Raw genomic sequence first — 18,936 nt, 5'->3', positions numbered from 1 at the left:
ATAGAATGCCGGCGCGCAGCTGTGACGTTACAACAGCTTTTTGACTGACTCAAGAAACACAAAAAGTGATGTTGGTTGCCCTTTAATGCACAGTATGGAATGTACAGTCATTTTCAAAATCATGACGCTTCAGCAGACAACACAACAAACATTGTTGCAAAAAACGCTTGCATTCATGTAACAGTACATGTACATAACACTGCAATTAGTATGTATGTAAGCTATTTAAAAAAGTCATCAATCTTCTTCTGCTTCCCATTTTTATATTTTAATATGAACACTTCCATCTTGTTTAACGTTTCTAAAAAACCGGATGCATTTTCTACGAATTCAAAGAAAGATCGCGTGTCCGCAACCCCTTGCAACGCTTTTGTCGAAGTTGCAAAAGGTGTGCATTCAGTCGCTACTTCTTCATCGTCATCAGCATCATCATCATCACGGGAATCTACTGTGGCATACTTGGCTTTGACCTCCGCTGCGATATCCGCATCTGATGAGCTTGGGAATGTCGCAATGTCTTTGTCGACTGCGACATACGATGCAATGTCGGCGACTTTTAGCTTTTCAGCCAACACTGCAAGAGGAATGTTGTCGTCATCCTCTTCGTTAGCTGCAGATGTTTCCTCACTGCACCCTGGATTTTCACATTTGCAGTGACGGAAGCAGTTCTTGATGGTGTTTTCGGACACCGTGCTCCACGCTTTGGAAATTGCTCTGATGGCATCCAAAACAGTCATTTGTTGAAGACACACGAGCAGCCGTCTGATACACACGAGCTACCGTCTGAAAATGGCGTCTGCTCGGGAGAGCTGCCACGTAACAAGACACGTGACCAAGTTGACCAATGGCGCGACGGATATATCGATGTAAACAACAAAAATGGCCGGCGGGGGATGAAAAGGAGCACCGTAATAACCGGATTATCGTAACAACCGGGTATCGTATTAAACGGTACTAATTATACATAAAAAGACTAGAAATGTGCAAGGGAAATGAAAATAATATCGTAATAAGCGGTACTATCGTTATAACCGATATCGATATAACGAGACTTTACTGTAGATAGATAGATAGATAGATAGATAGATAGATAGATAGATAGATAGATAGATAGATAGATAGATAGATAGATAGATAGATAGATAGATAGATCTACCCATATATATATATATATATATATATATATATATATATATATATATATATATGCACACACAGTGTGGACTGTTTTATGTTTGTTTTATTTCTAAATTTTTTTCATTTATTTATTTATTTATTTTGACGCTGCCGCTCTTTTACATTTCCATCCATGAAGCAAACCATGGGATTTGAGCGATTTAGGTTGGTTTATTTTTTTTCCCCCCTTTGCAAATAATGGAACGTAAAATTATCTATTCCCATGGGGAAATTGTTGCCATCATGAACTTTTTTTGCGGGGGGCGAGTCAGCAAATTCTTAACCGCCATACAACTGTTGAAAAGAAGATCACTCCATTATGTGCGTCTAAATGTGATGAGGTGTGGTTGATGAAATTATTCATTAAAAAAGTTTTTAAAAATCTACTAATTAGAATAGAATTTTAAAAATTACACCAAAATAATACAGTAAAGTCTCGTTATATCGATATTCAAGGGAGTCCGAAAAAATATCGATATAACCGGGACTATCGATATATCCGACCCTGCGCGCATGTAATTTTCTCCGTGCGTGCATAGAAATACTATCGATATAACCGGGACTATCGATATATCCGATATCGATATAACGAGACTTTACTGTATATAAAAAAAATATTTGGGGAAAAAAAACCTCCACTCTGATAAAAAATACAAAAAGGTTCAAAGTAAAAAATCAAACCAACAAGTGTTGTTGACTGCCTCCACCTGAACATGCACAACTCTTATCCTAAAAAAAGCAAAGAAAAAAAACATTTTATACATTAAAAAAATCTAGATATATCATATCATTCAAATGCACAGGTGACCTGAATAATGTGTCTGCATTTCCTCTTTTAAGCTCCGCCCCCTCCAAGTTCCATGCCCAAACACATGATCACACTTTTACACTCGCCAGCGCCCACTAACCACACACACACACACACACACACACACACACATCGTGACACACCCCAGCGACACATGTCAACTCATCCCCGCCGTCTGCCGTCTCACGTGTACCCTCGCCACCTCCGCCAATCGTACCGGTAGCACCGACGCGGTGGGGCAATCGACCCTCTGTGAGAAATGTTTTGTTTTTTTTCAATTGCCGTTTCACATGGTGCCGTTGAATGTCTGTGAAAGCCTCCTCGTGTGTGTGTGTGTGTGTGTGTGTGTGTGTGTGTGTGTGTGTGTGTGTGTGTGTGTGCGTGTGCGTGTGCGTGCGCGTGTGTGTGTGCGTGTGTTATATGAGACATGCACGTGTCATCACGCCAGGGTGTGAAGTGGAAGCTTTGTGGGGCACCTACGCTTCCACAATGAGCATTCAAATCCCGCCCAGATTGCATAAGGACACGGGCGAAAGGGGGGCGAGTGGGGTACCCCCCCCTGACCTCCCCATGCTGTAACTTGTGTAAAAATTTGGTTGACTTAACCAAAAATAAATAATGTCCAAAGTAATAAATAGAAAAAAATATATGGCAAAAAAGGATGAAAATCTGATTTGAATTGGACAAAATAACAAATTTGACAACAATATGGACCCCCCCCCCCAAAAAAACAGTTACAACTAAATAGAAGGACAACAAAGACAAAAAAACGATAAAAATTAGGTCAAGATTTTCCTTTTTTTTAAGAGTATTGCCAGAAAAACTGCCCATAAAAAAGTTCCAAATAGACAGTAGATTAATGATAGACTGCATTATGTATAAAATGGGTAGCTTTAACAAAATAATATACAATGATACCTTGGCTTACAAACTTAATTGGTTCCCAGACAGAGTGTGTAAGGCGAAAAGTGTGTATCCCAAAAATTAATTTCCCATCGGAAACCATTAAAATGACAATAATCCGTTCCCAGGTGCCCATAAAACATAATTTTACTACTAAACAAGCCTTAACACATAATATACCTTATTTTATGTATAATAAATGTATGATGGTATTACAGTAAGGATAGATAGATAGATAGATAGATAGATAGATAGATAGATAGATAGATAGATAGATAGATAGATAGATAGATAGATAGATAGATAGATAGATCTACCCATATATATATATATATATATATATATATATATATATATATATATATATATATATGCACACACAGTGTGGACTGTTTTATGTTTGTTTTATTTCTAAATTTTTTTCATTTATTTATTTATTTATTTTGACGCTGCCGCTCTTTTACATTTCCATCCATGAAGCAAACCATGGGATTTGAGCGATTTAGGTTGGTTTATTTTTTTTCCCCCCTTTGCAAATAATGGAACGTAAAATTATCTATTCCCATGGGGAAATTGTTGCCATCATGAACTTTTTTTGCGGGGGGCGAGTCAGCAAATTCTTAACCGCCATACAACTGTTGAAAAGAAGATCACTCCATTATGTGCGTCTAAATGTGATGAGGTGTGGTTGATGAAATTATTCATTAAAAAAGTTTTTAAAAATCTACTAATTAGAATAGAATTTTAAAAATTACACCAAAATAATACAGTAAAGTCTCGTTATATCGATATTCAAGGGAGTCCGAAAAAATATCGATATAACCGGGACTATCGATATATCCGACCCTGCGCGCATGTAATTTTCTCCGTGCGTGCATAGAAATACTATCGATATAACCGGGACTATCGATATATCCGATATCGATATAACGAGACTTTACTGTATATAAAAAAAAATATTTGGGGAAAAAAAACCTCCACTCTGATAAAAAATACAAAAAGGTTCAAAGTAAAAAATCAAACCAACAAGTGTTGTTGACTGCCTCCACCTGAACATGCACAACTCTTATCCTAAAAAAAGCAAAGAAAAAAAACATTTTATACATTAAAAAAATCTAGATATATCATATCATTCAAATGCACAGGTGACCTGAATAATGTGTCTGCATTTCCTCTTTTAAGCTCCGCCCCCTCCAAGTTCCATGCCCAAACACATGATCACACTTTTACACTCGCCAGCGCCCACTAACCACACACACACACACACACACACACATCGTGACACACCCCAGCGACACATGTCAACTCATCCCCGCCGTCTGCCGTCTCACGTGTACCCTCGCCACCTCCGCCAATCGTACCGGTAGCACCGACGCGGTGGGGCAATCGACCCTCTGTGAGAAATGTTTTGTTTTTTTTCAATTGCCGTTTCACATGGTGCCGTTGAATGTCTGTGAAAGCCTCCTCGTGTGTGTGTGTGTGTGTGTGTGTGTGTGTGTGTGTGTGTGTGTGTGTGTGTGTGTGTGTGTGTGTGTGTGTGTGTGTGTGTGTGTGTGTGTGCGTGTGCGTGTGCGTGTGCGTGCGCGTGTGTGTGTGCGTGTGTTATATGAGACATGCACGTGTCATCACGCCAGGGTGTGAAGTGGAAGCTTTGTGGGGCACCTACGCTTCCACAATGAGCATTCAAATCCCGCCCAGATTGCATAAGGACACGGGCGAAAGGGGGGCGAGTGGGGTACCCCCCCCTGACCTCCCCATGCTGTAACTTGTGTAAAAATTTGGTTGACTTAACCAAAAATAAATAATGTCCAAAGTAATAAATAGAAAAAAATATATGGCAAAAAAGGATGAAAATCTGATTTGAATTGGACAAAATAACAAACTTGACAACAATATGGACCCCCCCCCCAAAAAAAAAAAACAGTTACAACTAAATAGAAGGACAACAAAGACAAAAAAAACGATAAAAATGGGGTCAAGATTTTCCTTTTTTTTAAGAGTATTGCCAGAAAAACTGCCCATAAAAAAGTTCCAAATAGACAGTAGATTAATGATAGACTGCATTATGTATAAAATGGGTAGCTTTAACAAAATAATATACAATGATACCTTGGCTTACAAACTTAATTGGTTCCCAGACAGAGTGTGTAAGGCGAAAAGTGTGTATCCCAAAAATTAATTTCCCATCGGAAACCATTAAAATGACAATAATCCGTTCCCAGGTGCCCATAAAACATAATTTTACTACTAAACAAGCCTTAACACATAATATACCTTATTTTATGTATAATAAATGTATGATGGTATTACAGTAAGGTCTCGTTATATCGATATTCTCGGGAGTCGGAAAAAATATTGATATAACCGATCCTGCGGCATGTAAATTTTCTCCTTGCGTTCATAGAAATAGTATCGTAATAAGCAGTACTATCGATATAACCGATATCGATATAACGAGACTTTACTGTATAATTAAAGAAATAAACTGTACTGTATAATAAAGTCATTTTATTTACCTTTGTGATGGTCGTTGATGGCTTGATTGGAATGGAGTGGCCGGTTTCCTCAGCATTAAACACTTGATGAGGAACGTAGCCTTCTTTCACCATCTTGAGGAATGATCCCTTGTAGGTGTTTTCTCTGCGATAATTTTACCTTGTTCCTCATCAATTGTGTTCTTTGATCTGGGTTGATAACTTTTTGCATCAAGTGTACAGACGGCTTGTGCGGGTTATTTGTGGAGCCTGATTGATGGGAATTTTAACCTTGCAGTCGACACCCTGCCTTTGAACTATCAAAGTTGAAACGAGTCCAAGTTTCACATGACATTTTTTTAATCTGGCAAAAAAACAGACAAATAGACATTTTGACAAAAATACATTCATGGAAAGAATTTAAAGAAAATTCAGCGAAATGCTATTTTATTGTGTGCGTGTATGTGTGTGTGTGTGTGTGTGTGTGTGTGTGTGTGTGTGTGTGTGTGTGTGTGTGTGTGTGTGTGTGTGTGTGTGTGTGTGTGTGTGTGTGTGTGTGCGCGCGTTTGCGTTTGTGTTTGTGTTTGTGTGCGTGTCGAGGTCGTAAAACCAAAAACTGTTCTGTGTCCCCCCGCCCCCTGCCCAACCTCAGGTGAGCCGGCCGCATCCTAGCGACAACCAACTGGTTTTCCTCTTCCTGGTGGGCGGAGTCACACCATCGGAGCTCCGCCTCATCAAGGAAACCGTGGCTGCCTTAAAACCAGGAAGTCAGGTGAGTGGATCACGTTCAAACCCAGATGGGAATTATTTCTCTTCTTTTTCAAGAAAATCCAGGATTAGGAATATCTTTTCGTTAGTCTGAAATAATGATCCTTTGTCTACTTTTTCGGAAAAGAGATTAGTTAATTAGCTAGTTAGTTAGTTGGCTAGTTGGTTAGTTAGTTTGTCGGTTGATTACATAGATAGATAGATAGATAGATAGATAGATAGATAGATAGATAGATAGATAGATAATTGTTTTGTTGGCGTATTGCTGGTTAGTTGGCTAGTTAGTTAGTTGGTTAGTTGGTTGGCTAATTAGTTTGTTGGTTAGTTGGCAGTTAGGTAGGTAGTTGGTTAGCTAGTCAGTTGGCTGGATAGTTAGTTAGTTAGTTAGTTGTTTTGTTGGTCTGTTTGTTTGCTTGTTTGCTTCTTTTCTTGTTTGTTTGCTTGCTTGTTTGTTAGTTTCTTAGTCTGTTGGTTTGTTGATGTGTTTGTTGGTTTGTTTGTTTGCTTGCTAGTTAGTTAGTTAGTTAGTTAGGTAGTTAGTTAGTTGTTTTGTTGGTCTGTTTGTTTGCTTGTTTGCTTCTTTTCTTGTTTGTTTGCTTGCTTGTTTGTTAGTTTCTTAGTCTGTTGGTTTGTTGATGTGTTTGTTGGTTTGTTTGTTTGCTTGCTAGTTAGTTAGTTAGTTAGTTAGGTAGTTAGTTAGTTGTTTTGTTGGTCTGTTTGCTTGTTTGCTTCTTTGCTTGTTTGTTTGCTTGCTTGTTTGTTAGTTTCTTAGTCTGTTGGTTTGTTGATGTGTTTGTTGGTTTGTTTGTTTGCTTGCTAGTTAGTTAGTTAGTTAGTTAGGTAGTTAGTTAGTTGTTTTGTTGGTCTGTTTGTTTGCTTGTTTGCTTCTTTGCTTGTTTGTTTGCTTGCTTGTTTGTTAGTTTCTTAGTCTGTTGGTTTGTTGATGTGTTTGTTGGTTTGTTTGTTTGCTTGCTAGTTAGTTAGTTAGTTAGTTAGTTAGTTTGCTTGTTTGTTTGCTTGTTCGTTAGTTAGTTTGCTTGTTCGTTAGTTAGTTAGTTAGTTAGTTTGTTTGTTTGTTTGTTTGTTTGTTTGTTTGTTTGTTTGTTTCTTTGTAATTTTTGCTGGCGGGGCGACACTGGTGTCCCAGTTTAAAGCGCACCAATACGAGCACGAAGCGTTGCCCTCAATACGCAGATGGATCTCCATCTCGTCCTCACGTTTCTTAACAGCAGGCCGCCAACGAGCCAAAGTAGCGCCAGCCTGCCCGGTTATACATGACGGCGGCTCGGATTGCCGTGACCTAGCTCCAATCTCTCAGTTTTGGATGTAATAAGGTTGCCAATCTGAAACCACGGGGCCGGGGTAAGGTCTCGGGGGAACCTGGATTGCATTTTGTAACATTTCCTCACACATAGTACAGAAAGTATTGAATAGGAGTGAGTAGCTTTGTCAAAACAAAATATGGAGGACGCCGGGGTTGTCATGACAACGTCACATAGACATTGCTACGCTGAATATTCAATATAGCTTTAAAAATGTGTTTAAAAAAGTACATGGACTTGAAACTGGGGATGAAGGATTTTCGCATACAGTGATACCTCAGTTTACGAACGGTTTAGCTCACGAACATCACAAAGGTAAATAAAACGACTTTGTTATGCAGTACTGGTAATTCCTTTAATTACAATACAGTAGCACATGTATTATACATAAAATAAGGTATATTTTGTGTAGTTTTAAGGCTTATTTAGTAGAAAATTAGGTTTTATGGGGACCTGGGAACGGATTATTCTCATTTTAATGGTTTCTTATGGGAAATAAATGTTTGGCATACTAACCTTTCGCCTTACACACACTTTCTGGGAACCAATTAAGTTCGTAAGCTGATGTCTCATTCACTGTATGTCATACCTGTCAACTGGCCGTATTTTGCCGTATTTTGTATGATTTGTGCACATTTTTCGATGTGTACGGCATACAAGAAAGTTTGTATGGGAAACGCATTTTTTTTACATTTTTGGGGTGGTATTTTATGAATGAATAATTTTATTAAATAATTTTGTCATTTATTTTCCATTGCCGTCCGTGTAAGGTGTGATCGGACAAATTTTCAACAACAAAAATTTGAATTGCGTCTCATTTAGTATGTTTTCTCATCGCAGGTTCTGGTCGTGGCCACCAGGCTTCTTAGGCCTGCAGACGTTCCCGAGCTGCTCTTTGCCACCCGAAGATTGACGCCCGACATCGGAGTATGAGGCGACCGACCAAAAAGTACTCATACACTGTACTTAAATCAAAGTACAGATAGTTATTTTTTTTAAACGTGGAAGCGTTTCACAAAAACTGTACAGGAAGTCAAGTGGAATTATTATTATGGACTAAATGTTTGTTTAAAAGTCAAATATCATTAAATGCATCCGTTTTTCATAAAACTAGCACCCCATGTGCTGCATTGACACGACGGCGAGGCAAGTAGAGCCTGACTGTTAGCATTAGCGTTCGCATTAGCATTAGCGTACCAAATGTAAAAGAAACAAGTTCATATTGTTAGTTTTTTTTATTCAAAAAGGAAAAGATGCCACACCCCATTGACACGACGGCAAGTAGAAAATGCTAATGCTAATAGTGACGCTATTAGCATTAGCGTACGCATTAGCTAGCAAGATAGATAGCGTACCAAAAGTGAAAGGAGTTCATTCATGTTTTTTTTTTCAAAAAGGAAAAAAAGAATATGTATTTTTCAAAATTATGAATGGCATCATCTAGAAACAAGAATTTTTTTTATTATTTATTATTGTAAATATACAATACTGAATAAGCAATGATGCCCTTCCAATAGCAGTTTGGATTAAAAATTAAATTAATACATTTTATAATAAAAAAAAATAAATAATATATTTAAAATAAAATTAGAAATTAAATAATAATAATAATAATAATTAAATAAAAAATAATCATGGATAAAAATAATAGTAATAAAAACAAAACATTAAAAATTAAGAATTAAACATTAAACATTAAAAATTTAAAATTAATTACAAATTACACATTACAAATTATACATTGGATATTACACATTTAAAATTTAAAATTTAAAATTAAGAATTAAACATTAAACATTAAACATTAAAAAATTAAAATTAATTACAAATTACACATTACAAATTAAACATTGGATATTACAAATTTAAAATTTAAAATTAAAAAAAAAGATATATTTTTGGGGGGGTAATAATTATATATATAATAATAATTAAATAAATAATATTTTTATTTTGAAAATATAGATGACAAAAAAAAAATCCCACAAGTACGTAAACTGTGAATGAAAAACAAAACAAAGGAAATATTCAAACACGTCATGGCCAGCTCATCCAAACGACCCATAATTCTTTTGCTTGGAATCCAAAATTTTCTTCATTAAAAATATCAAATCCATTTTAATATCACGCAAAAAAAAAACCGCTAATCAGTCTTCTCAGATGTTACCAAACCCTTGTGGGAACCACTCATCAAGATGCACACTTTCTTCCTCGTCTCGCGAAAAAGAACCCGTCTCTCTCTCTCTCTCTCTCTCTCAGAAGATGCGTTTGACAAAACAAGGTTAACGCCGTGCGACGATCGCTGGTTGTCGGCGGCGGCGTCGCCTCCTCTTTCATGAGTAACCCCGGTAGTGTGTCAAGGACCCTGCCGACACAAAGAGCAAACTCGACAAACTTCTCTGAGGTTTTGTTCGCTTTGAGAATTGCATAACCGAATGATACGCACAGTTAAAATGTGACCCTGGTCAGGGTAAAGCGGTTCTGGGAAAAAAATGGATGTTTGATTGAATAGCTGTACAGTGGTACCTTGGCTTACGAACTTAATTGGTTCCCAGACAGAGTGTGTAAGGAGAAAAGTGTGTATCCCAAAAATTAATTTCCAATAGGTAACCATTCAAATGAGAATAATCCGTTCCAAGGTCCCCATAAAACATAATTTTCTAATTTTCTAAGCCTTAAAACTACACAAAATATACCTTTTATGTACAATAAATGTGCTATGGTATTATAATTAAAGAAATAAACTGTACTATATAATAAAGTCGTTTTATTTACCTGAGGGATGGTCGTTGATGGCTTGATGGAATAGAATGACCGGTTTCATCAGCATGAAACACTTGATGGGGAACGTAGCCTTCTTCTTTCTCCATCTTGAGGAATGATGCCTTGTAGGTGCTTTCTCTGCTATAATTTTACCTTGTTCCTCATCAATTGTGCTCTGATTAGCTGGGTTGATAGCTTTTTGCATCAAGTGTACAGATGGCTTGTGCGGGTTATTAGTGGAGCCTGATTGATGTGATATTTTAACCTTGCAGTCTACACTCTGCTATCAAAGTTGAAACGAGTCCAAATTTGTTTTCTATCCATTTTATCACTCTCTCTCTGTCGTCTACCTGTATCTTTAAGGTTTAAGCCCCCCCCCCACCCCCCACTGCTGCATTCTTGACAAATCATATGGCTTTTGACCGAAGACTGGGGGCGGGGAATAGAGGACCAAAACAAGCCGGATGCCATTTTCTTGTTAGGAGAACGGGCTCGTTCGCGAACGACACATCACTCATTGTGGCGCTCCGTGTGTATCCCGAAAAATAGTTTGTATGGCAAGGTAAAATGTTCATAAATTTAACATTCGTAAACCGAAAAGTTCGTAAACCGAGGTATCACTGTATTTTGTTGAATATGTAGAAATAAGCAGATGCGTATGTTGAACTGCCGCGGCTTGGAATTGAAGCGGATTTACGTGGGACAGGAGGTGTGATACAATCTCTTTTATTCAATGAAGGCTACAATTTTGTGTTTGCTTTCAACATTTAGCTAGTAGCAGATGTGCACATTTCAGCATGACGTTCCTGATCCACTGATGAAAATGATGCTTTGATCCTCTCCTCTTTCATCTAGAACTGCTTCATGCAACAAATAGGGTGCAGAATGTGCTTAAGATTGAATGACTGTTTCTGTCCTATGTGTTGTGTCATATTATGTGTTATTTTGTTTGTTTTTGCCTTCAAAATGGCACCGCGAGAGTGGCTGCCTTTACAGCAGCGCCTGTATTTTGTTTTGGCTGCTGTGAAATGTAAATTTCTCCACTGTGAGTCACTTAATCTAAACTCTGTTTCATTATCACATTTTATTTCGATATATGCTGTTGTAAAGATATTTTCATAACAAAAACAAACAGTAAAAATGGCTCTAATATGTTTTTATTGAATTTTACAGGTGATACGTTAAAAGTTAAACTCGCCTCTTTAAAATCGCTTTTTCTATGTAGCTCTTTCTCTTGTTTCTATTTATAACTGTATTTTATTTATTGTATTATATTTGTGATTGTATTTTATTTATTACAGAAAAAAACAAAAGACAGTCTAGCTAGGTATCAAGCTAGCTACCTAGCTATCTATTAGCTGTCTAGCTATCTAGCAAGCTATCATTTAGCTATCTAGCTGGCTAGGTAGCTATCTATTCGCTAATGTATCTATCAGCTGGCTGTCTGAGTTACTTCCGGGTTGAGTGAACGCTGGCGCGTGTGGCTGCCACTGCTCACCCACAAAAAAAAAAAGTCATCCAGTGACTGTAAAGTGACCTTGAGAGTTTTGAAAGGTGCTTATAAATGAAATGTAGTGAAAGTGAAAACAGACAAAAATCAACTTTATCTTTTTATTGTGAACACAGTGTTTATCATCAACAAAATAAATAACACCACCAAACGCCACCGCCACCAAAAAACAGCAGAAAAAAGTTATCTGTTGAATCCACAATGTTTTTAAAGGTGCATCAACGCTGTCGTGTGCTCCACCCCTCCGCCATCTTGTGTCCTGGCCTGGGGGCGGAACAGTCCGGAGGAACGTCCGCCATTTAAACAAGAAGAACCTCTCACGCTCTTCTTCGGGACGTCACTTGAGAAGCATGTTCTCCATGAAGGAAAAAAAAAAGGAGAAAATCCTCAGAGGATAAAGAAAACGGCCTTCACTCACACTGACGTGACCGTACGGACTTTTGCCGAAAGCGCCTGTTTGAAACGTCTTTTCAGATCCTGCATGTTGGGCGACTTGGGGCGTTTTTTTTCTGCAGGCGCGGGTGGAGACGGCGGTAGCGGCGGGCGCTGCTTAGCTAGTTGGCAGCAAAGCCGATGGAAGGCGCCGTGCACTTGACTGTAGTCCTCGCTGGCCGACACTTCGTAAAAAGCGCAGTCCAGCGTGGTGGCCAGCAGGGGGCCCTGCTGGGGGTCAACGCAGCGCAGGTGGACCAGGTCGGATTTGTTGGCTAACAGGACTACGGGAGGCGGCAGTCCGCCGCCGCTTGTAGCGGCGCAACGCGAGATGGCTTGATGCAACTGCGGGACGAGTTCGAAGCTGCGTCGGTCCGTGACGGAGTACACCAACACCACCGCGTCGGCCCATTGCAAGAAGCGCGAAACGTGGTCGGGGCGGAAGGCGCCGTTGTCGCTCATCTGGGAAATGAAAAACGTCAAAAGAAAAGGTCAGTTCACATGTCGAAATAGCTCTTCAAACTTTTGGGTTTCTTTTCAAAATAAGACGTAATAGTTTTTCTCATTAACTCATTATAATAATAATAATAATACAGAGTAGATAGCTAATAGATAGCCAACAGATAGCTAAATAACTAGGCACCAAGATAGCTCTATAGCTAAAAGCTAGCCAGCTAGATAGTTAGCCAATGCACTGAATGTCACTATTAAACACACAGAAATCTAGCTAGCCAGCTAGTAGATAGCCAACAGATCGCTAGCTAGATAGCTAGATAGCTAACAGATAGTTAGCTAGTTAGCTAATACACTGAATACCACTATTAAATACACAGATCGCTAATAGATAGGCAACAGATAGCGAGCCACTTAGATAGCTATATAGGTGCTAGCTAGTTAGCTAATACACTCAATGTAACTAAATAAAAATAACAATAATAATAATAAATTTCATTTATAAGCGCCTTTCAAAACTCTCAGGTTCACTTTACAGTCGCAGGATAAGTTTTCTGTGATTGAGCAGCGGGAACCACACGAGCCAGCGTTCACCCAACCCGGAAGTAAATAGCTAGAAACCTAGCTATCCAGCTAGTAAATAGCTTATAGATAGCCAACAGATAGATAGCTCTATAGCTAATATCTAGCCAGCTAGATAGTTAGTTAGCTAATACAGTGAATGCCACTATTAAATACACAGATAGCTAATAGATAGCCAACAGATAGCTAGCTCGATAGCTAGCCACTTAGATAGCTATATAGCTGATAGCTAGTTAGCTAATACACTCAATGTAACTAAATAAAATAATAATAAAAATTTATTCTGGAATCGAAAATATGACATTGAGCGCTTTTCCTGAATTTATTCGGGTTATGTTTTTCCATGCTTGGGTGCTGATAAAGCACTGGTCAGACCTCTGACAATGTTTGGGGTTTTTTTTTTCTCAAGGGGGCAGCATTTCCCATTTTTTTCCATATTAGCGCTTCATTCAAACTTCAACTGTTGTTAAAGCGCTATATAAATGTATTGCATTGTATTTTGGACAGCCACCCTCATTTTAAGCTCATATAACTCCAGACTCATATCATTTAGGATTATTTTTTTTTTTTTATGAAACAAGAGAAAGTGTTACCTCAGCACCGGGTGTGTCTTGAACTTGGAGGGTGACTTGCTCGCCATCAACTTGGACCTCTCGAGAGTACAGGTTACCTACACACACACACAAAACACAAAATTGTCATTGTCATTCATTTTCATATTTTTTTAACTCATTCACTGCCATTCATAAATTTATTCGGGAATTGAAAATATGATGTCGAGTCACATTCCCGAATTCATTCGTGTTGGTTGTTGGTGTTGTTGGTTGCCCTTTAAACTAATAGTGATTTTACTGTGCGTACATGTATATTTAAATGTGTAAAAAATATATATATATTTTTATCAGAGGCATTCAAATTCAAACATTTTTGAAATAAATTGAAGAAATGAATTTCAATTACATATATGTTTTAATACACTTAAATTTTATCCAACGAAAACAATTTTACTTTGGTTTTATTTTAAAGCACTGCCAGTAATTTCAATACATGTAATACAGAAATGAATTATTTTTCAGTCGAATCATTTCTTTAATCATCATATTTTTCATAAAATGTAAAACAAGAATGTCATCGGCCACATTAAAAAAAAACAATACTAAGCGACGAAAAGCGTCACAGCGTAAATTTTGGATGCGCTCGGAAGTGTCCAAATATCCGACTCAAACTTGATGTTCGTGAACTCACCAGCGTTCCTCTCGTAGTCTCCGATGAATCTCCTCGTCAAGAACCGCACAACCAGCGCTGAAAATAAGCACAAAGTAACCGTTAAACACCACTCGACAAGCTCGAACGATATAAACTTTTTTTTAGCTTTTATTGTCGTTTGATTCTCTTACCAGTTTTGCCCACTCCGCCTGCCCCGAACACGACTATTTTAATCGCCCGGTTAGGTAGCGAGTAGTCCGGCGTTGAGCACTCCGCGATGGTCGTCATACTTTGGATTAAACGCATGATTAATCCGCTGGTATTGTCCTATTTTAGTCACTGAAGGTTCCGTCGTTCAATTCTTAAGAAACTCGCATCAAAATGGCTACTTCACGTGGGGAAACGGTCCTTTTTTGATGTATATGAATGAGTTGTCGGCAATAGCGAGAGAAAAGTCTCCGAAATAGAATGAGAAGCGGAGTGGCGGCGACTTCTTTTATACTGTAGGCAGCTGTGCCTCCTTGTGATTGGCTGAAAGTGGTGACGCGTCGAATGTTGGCCCCGCCTCCACGTGTGTGGCAAACACCCAATTTCTGCTCCACAGGTGTCACCTTCAGGGTGGGTCGGCGGATGATTCGTTACTCATAGTTTTACACCCCCCCTCAAAAATAATAATAATAATAATAATAAAAAAAACTTTTTTTGTTTTCAGTATTTTTATGACCAATGTTGTATTAGCCAAATTTGATTGAAAGGGTATACAGTGATACCTTGGCTTACGAACTTAATTGGTTCCCAGACAGTGTGTAAGGCTAAAAGTATGTATCCCAAAAATGCATTTCCCATAGGAAACCATTAAAATTAGTATAATCCGTTCCCAGGTCCCCATAAACATAATTTTCTACTTTATAAGCCTTAAAACTACACAAATTATACCTTATTTTATGTATAATAAATGTGCTTTGGCATTATAATTACAGAAATAAACTATACTGCATAATAAAGTCATTTTATTTACCTTTGTGATGGTCGTTGATGGCTTGATGAAATGAAGTGGCCGCTTTCATCAGCATTAAACACTTGATGAGGAACGAAGCCTTCTTCTTTCACCATCTTGAGGAATGATCCCTTGTAGGTGCTTTCTCTGCGATAATTTTACCTTGTTCCTCATCAATTGTGTTCTGTTTAGCTGGGTTGATAACGTTTTGCATCAAGTGTACAGATGGCTTGTGCGGGTTGTTTGTAGAGCCTGATTGATGGGATATTTTAACCTTGCAGTCTACACTCTACCTTTGAACTATCAAAGTTGAAACTCTCTCACTGTCGTCTGCCTGTCTCTTTAATGTTTAAACCACTCCCCCCACCCCCCCACTGCTCTGTTCTTGACCAATCACGTGGCTTTAACGGAAGACAGTGGGCGGGGAATATAGTCATTGCCAACTGCCATTTTGTTGTTAGAAGAACGGGCTCGTTCGCGAACGACACATCACTCATTGTGTCGCTCCGTGTGTATCCCAAAAACAAGTTCGTATGCAAGGTAAAATGTTCATACATTTAACGTTCGTAAACCGAAACGTTCGTAAGCCAAGGGGTTCGTAAACCGAAAAGTTCGTAAGCCAAGAGGTTCGTAAACCGAGGTATCACTGTACTTCCTCCAGAGTCAATGTTAGACAATGGTAACATAATAATAATAATAATACATTTAATTTCTAAGCGCCTTTCAAAACTCTCAATGGTAGTCATTCCCGTGCTAACTCAACCTGCATTTTCATAACGCCGTCGTCCATCCAATAATTTTCTGATTTGATTGACAATCGTCAGAATGTCAACATGTCTTGAAATGTTCGTGTCCCACTTTCTCGACAATTAGCCTCCTGCTGCTCGGTCGTAGCCATCCATCCAACCATCCATCTTTCACGCATGTGTTCCCTGAGCTCTGTTGGCATGCCACGCTGGCACTGATTACGCTCTGGTATGTCATTCTGATAAGAATGCTGATGACAGCGAGCTACATCCAAATTTGAGACCACCACATTGACTCATTTTGACCAAGCCTCCATCTTCCAAATACAGTGAGATCTCAACTTACGAACTTAATTGGTTCCCAGACAGAGTGTGTAAGGCGAAAAGTGTGTATCTCAAAAACAAATTTCCCATAGGAAACCATTAAAATGGGAATAATCCGTTCCCGGGTTTCCATAAAATATACTTTTCAACTAAATACGCCTTAAAACTACACACAACATACCTTATTCTATGTATAATAAATGTGCTATTGTATTGTAATGAAAGAAATACACTGTATTGTATCATAAAGTCACTTTATTTACATTTGTGATGGTCATTTATGGCTTGATGGAAGTTGGAGGTCAAAGGGAATTGCTTTTTGGAAAGAGAGGCGCATTACATGACGACTGTAATTAAATAAATAAACTGTGCTGTAAAATAAAGTTTTATTGACCTTTTTGATGGTCGTTGATGGCTTATGGAAGGAGAGTCACCTTCCATAAGGACTGTTGGTAACTTAACCTCTGGTGCTGTTCGGTCGTGTGATTCCGCCGAAGATCACTCCGCCGGCCGTGGTGGGTGTGTATTATGAAAATAGTGCTTATTATAAGGTTTAATTTTCAGAAATTTGACGTTTGTTAGACAAAAAGTTTGTAAGTTGAGGTGTTTGTAAGTTGAGGTCTCACTGTACAGTGAGACCTCAACTTACGAACTGAATTGGTTCCCAGACAGAGTGTGTAAGGCGAAAAGTGTGTATCTCAAAAACAAAATTCCCACAGGAAACCATTAAAATGGGAATAATCTGTTCCCGGGTTTCCATAAAATATACTTTTCAACTAAATAAGCCTTAAAACTACACACATTAGTCAAGTGGCCAGCTGTTTAATGGGATAAATAGATATACAGTAAAGTCTCGTTATATCGATATTCAAGGGAGTCCGAAAAAATATCGATATAACCGGGACTATCGATATATCCGACCCTGTTTGCATGTAATTTTCTCCGTGCGTGCATAGAAATAGTATCGATATAACCGGGACTATCGATATATCCGATATCGATATAACGAGACTTTATGTATATGTATCCAGCGATTTAGCTAGCGAGCTAACTGGTTGACAGTTGTCCTCAATCTCGCGAGCTAGCTAACTAGCTAGATTCATAGAAATGTAAATCGACTCTAAATTAGGTGAATATTCCTACTGTCGGGAATTAGAAGGTCACTTGCATTGGTATCCCTATAAAGGCTTGTTAATAAGGTGGGGGTTGATATGCAGTGGGTGGGAGGCGTAAAGTGGGGGGGGGGGATCTATTTAGCCAGATTGAGAGCAATTGTCAAGAATCGTTGGGGTATTCATTGCAAATGGAATGTGGGGGTAATTAGGGATGCTGGCCCAAGGGGCAGTGAAATACAAAATCAGGGGAGTTTTTTTAAGGGGGGGGATAGGCACAGAAGGATGTCCTTGTTGATACACACACATGAGGAACTTCCCAAGGCATGCGAGCCTTAGGGTATGACAGATTCTTATCAGAATCAGAAAACCTTTATTCGTCCCACAATGGGGAAATTTGCAGTCCACAACAGCAATTTGAAAGGGGGTGGGGTGGGGGGGTGAAAGGATAGACAAACATGATATTCTAAGCATAATAAAATAAAAATGTCAACTGTATACTGTCAATGTGCAAACCCGTTACATAAAAAACTGTATGTAGTGCAAGTATCAAGAAAGAAGGTACAGTGATACCTCGGTTTTCCACCATAATCCGTTTCAGAAACCTGTTCGAAAACCGATTTGTTCAAAAACCGAAACAGCACTTTCCATTAAAATCAATGTAAAAAATCTTAATCCGTTCAAAGTCTAGAAAACAACTTTTTAACTATGTCATCGCACAAACCGGATAAAAACGTAATAATAGAGCAGGTCATGTGTAAAATTCTATAAAAACAAACTTTTATTTTCACCAATTTTTAACATCAATATTAACATATGTACATAAAAATGTCTATCTTTCTGCCACGGAGACATGTTGGCACCTATCCCTGCTGTCTTTGGGCAAACACAGGGTACACTAACTTTTCAAACCATGTTCTGCTTGCTTTAAAATCACACTATTCAGGAGATCTTAACCAAATATTTCAGCATTTTCGCAAAAATAAAACAACAATATTAATGCGTCGGTCACAATGAGACAATGAAGAAGACGTGACATACAGTAAAGTCTCGTTATATCGATATCGGATATATCGATAGTCCCGGTTATATCGATACTATTTCTATGCACGCACGGAGAAAATTACATGCAAACAGGGTCGGACATATCGATAGTCCCGGTTATATCGATATTTTTTCGGACTCCCTTGAATATCGATATAACGAGACTTTACTGTATAAGGAAGTGACATCTAAGGAAGCAGAGGGTAGTCGAGTGATGCATTCAGGTGCACTCAGTTTGGTTGAGAACCAAATTTCGGTTGCTTAAAAAATAGGACATTTTTGGTTGAAAACCGAATGGGATGAGAACCGAGACGTT

The 18,936-nt window shown here is 38.4% G+C and overlaps 2 protein-coding genes across 2 annotated transcripts in view; one reads left to right on the top strand and one right to left on the bottom strand.

The window, feature by feature from the left end:
- The window catches only part of scfd2 (sec1 family domain containing 2), a 118,451-nt gene extending 109,804 nt beyond the window's left edge, over nucleotides 1-8,647 (top strand). The window contains exons 9-10 of the mRNA XM_089000695.1: nucleotides 6,014-6,133; nucleotides 8,292-8,647. Coding sequence (XP_088856821.1) covers nucleotides 6,014-6,133; nucleotides 8,292-8,384 — 213 coding nt within the window. The 3' untranslated portion in view covers nucleotides 8,385-8,647. The remainder of the gene's footprint in view (nucleotides 1-6,013; nucleotides 6,134-8,291) is intronic.
- A 3,164-nt stretch (nucleotides 8,648-11,811) lies between these two features.
- On the bottom strand, nucleotides 11,812-14,918 carry rasl11b (RAS-like, family 11, member B). The gene is made up of 4 exons (XM_089001684.1): nucleotides 14,589-14,918; nucleotides 14,437-14,493; nucleotides 13,785-13,861; nucleotides 11,812-12,618 (listed from the first exon to the last, which is right to left on the bottom strand). Exons 1-4 carry the CDS (start codon nucleotides 14,701-14,703, stop codon nucleotides 12,139-12,141), a joined length of 729 nt encoding a protein of 242 aa, XP_088857810.1. The 5' UTR covers nucleotides 14,704-14,918; the 3' UTR covers nucleotides 11,812-12,138.
- Between the last annotated feature and the right edge of the window lie 4,018 nt (nucleotides 14,919-18,936).

This window comes from Hippocampus bargibanti, linkage group LG07 (genome assembly GCF_051943395.1).
Source record: "Hippocampus bargibanti isolate YZ-2025 linkage group LG07, ASM5194339v1, whole genome shotgun sequence".
Taxonomy (NCBI): domain Eukaryota; kingdom Metazoa; phylum Chordata; class Actinopteri; order Syngnathiformes; family Syngnathidae; genus Hippocampus; species Hippocampus bargibanti.
The sequence above is the reverse complement of the archived record's forward strand: the minus strand, read 5'-3'. Positions and strand labels throughout refer to the sequence as shown.

Bases quoted from the DNA above. Each gene is read 5' to 3' on its own strand.
- rasl11b (XM_089001684.1), bottom strand. From the start codon at position 14,703: ATGCGTTTAATCCAAAGTATGACGACCATCGCGGAGTGCTCAACGCCG. The intron at 13,862-14,436 runs GTGAGTTCACGA...GTGTGTGTGTAG, and splicing joins AGACTACGAGAGGAACGCTG to GTAACCTGTACTCTCGAGAG. The intron at 12,619-13,784 runs GTAACACTTTCT...TTCATTTCCCAG, and splicing joins AAGACACACCCGGTGCTGAG to ATGAGCGACAACGGCGCCTT.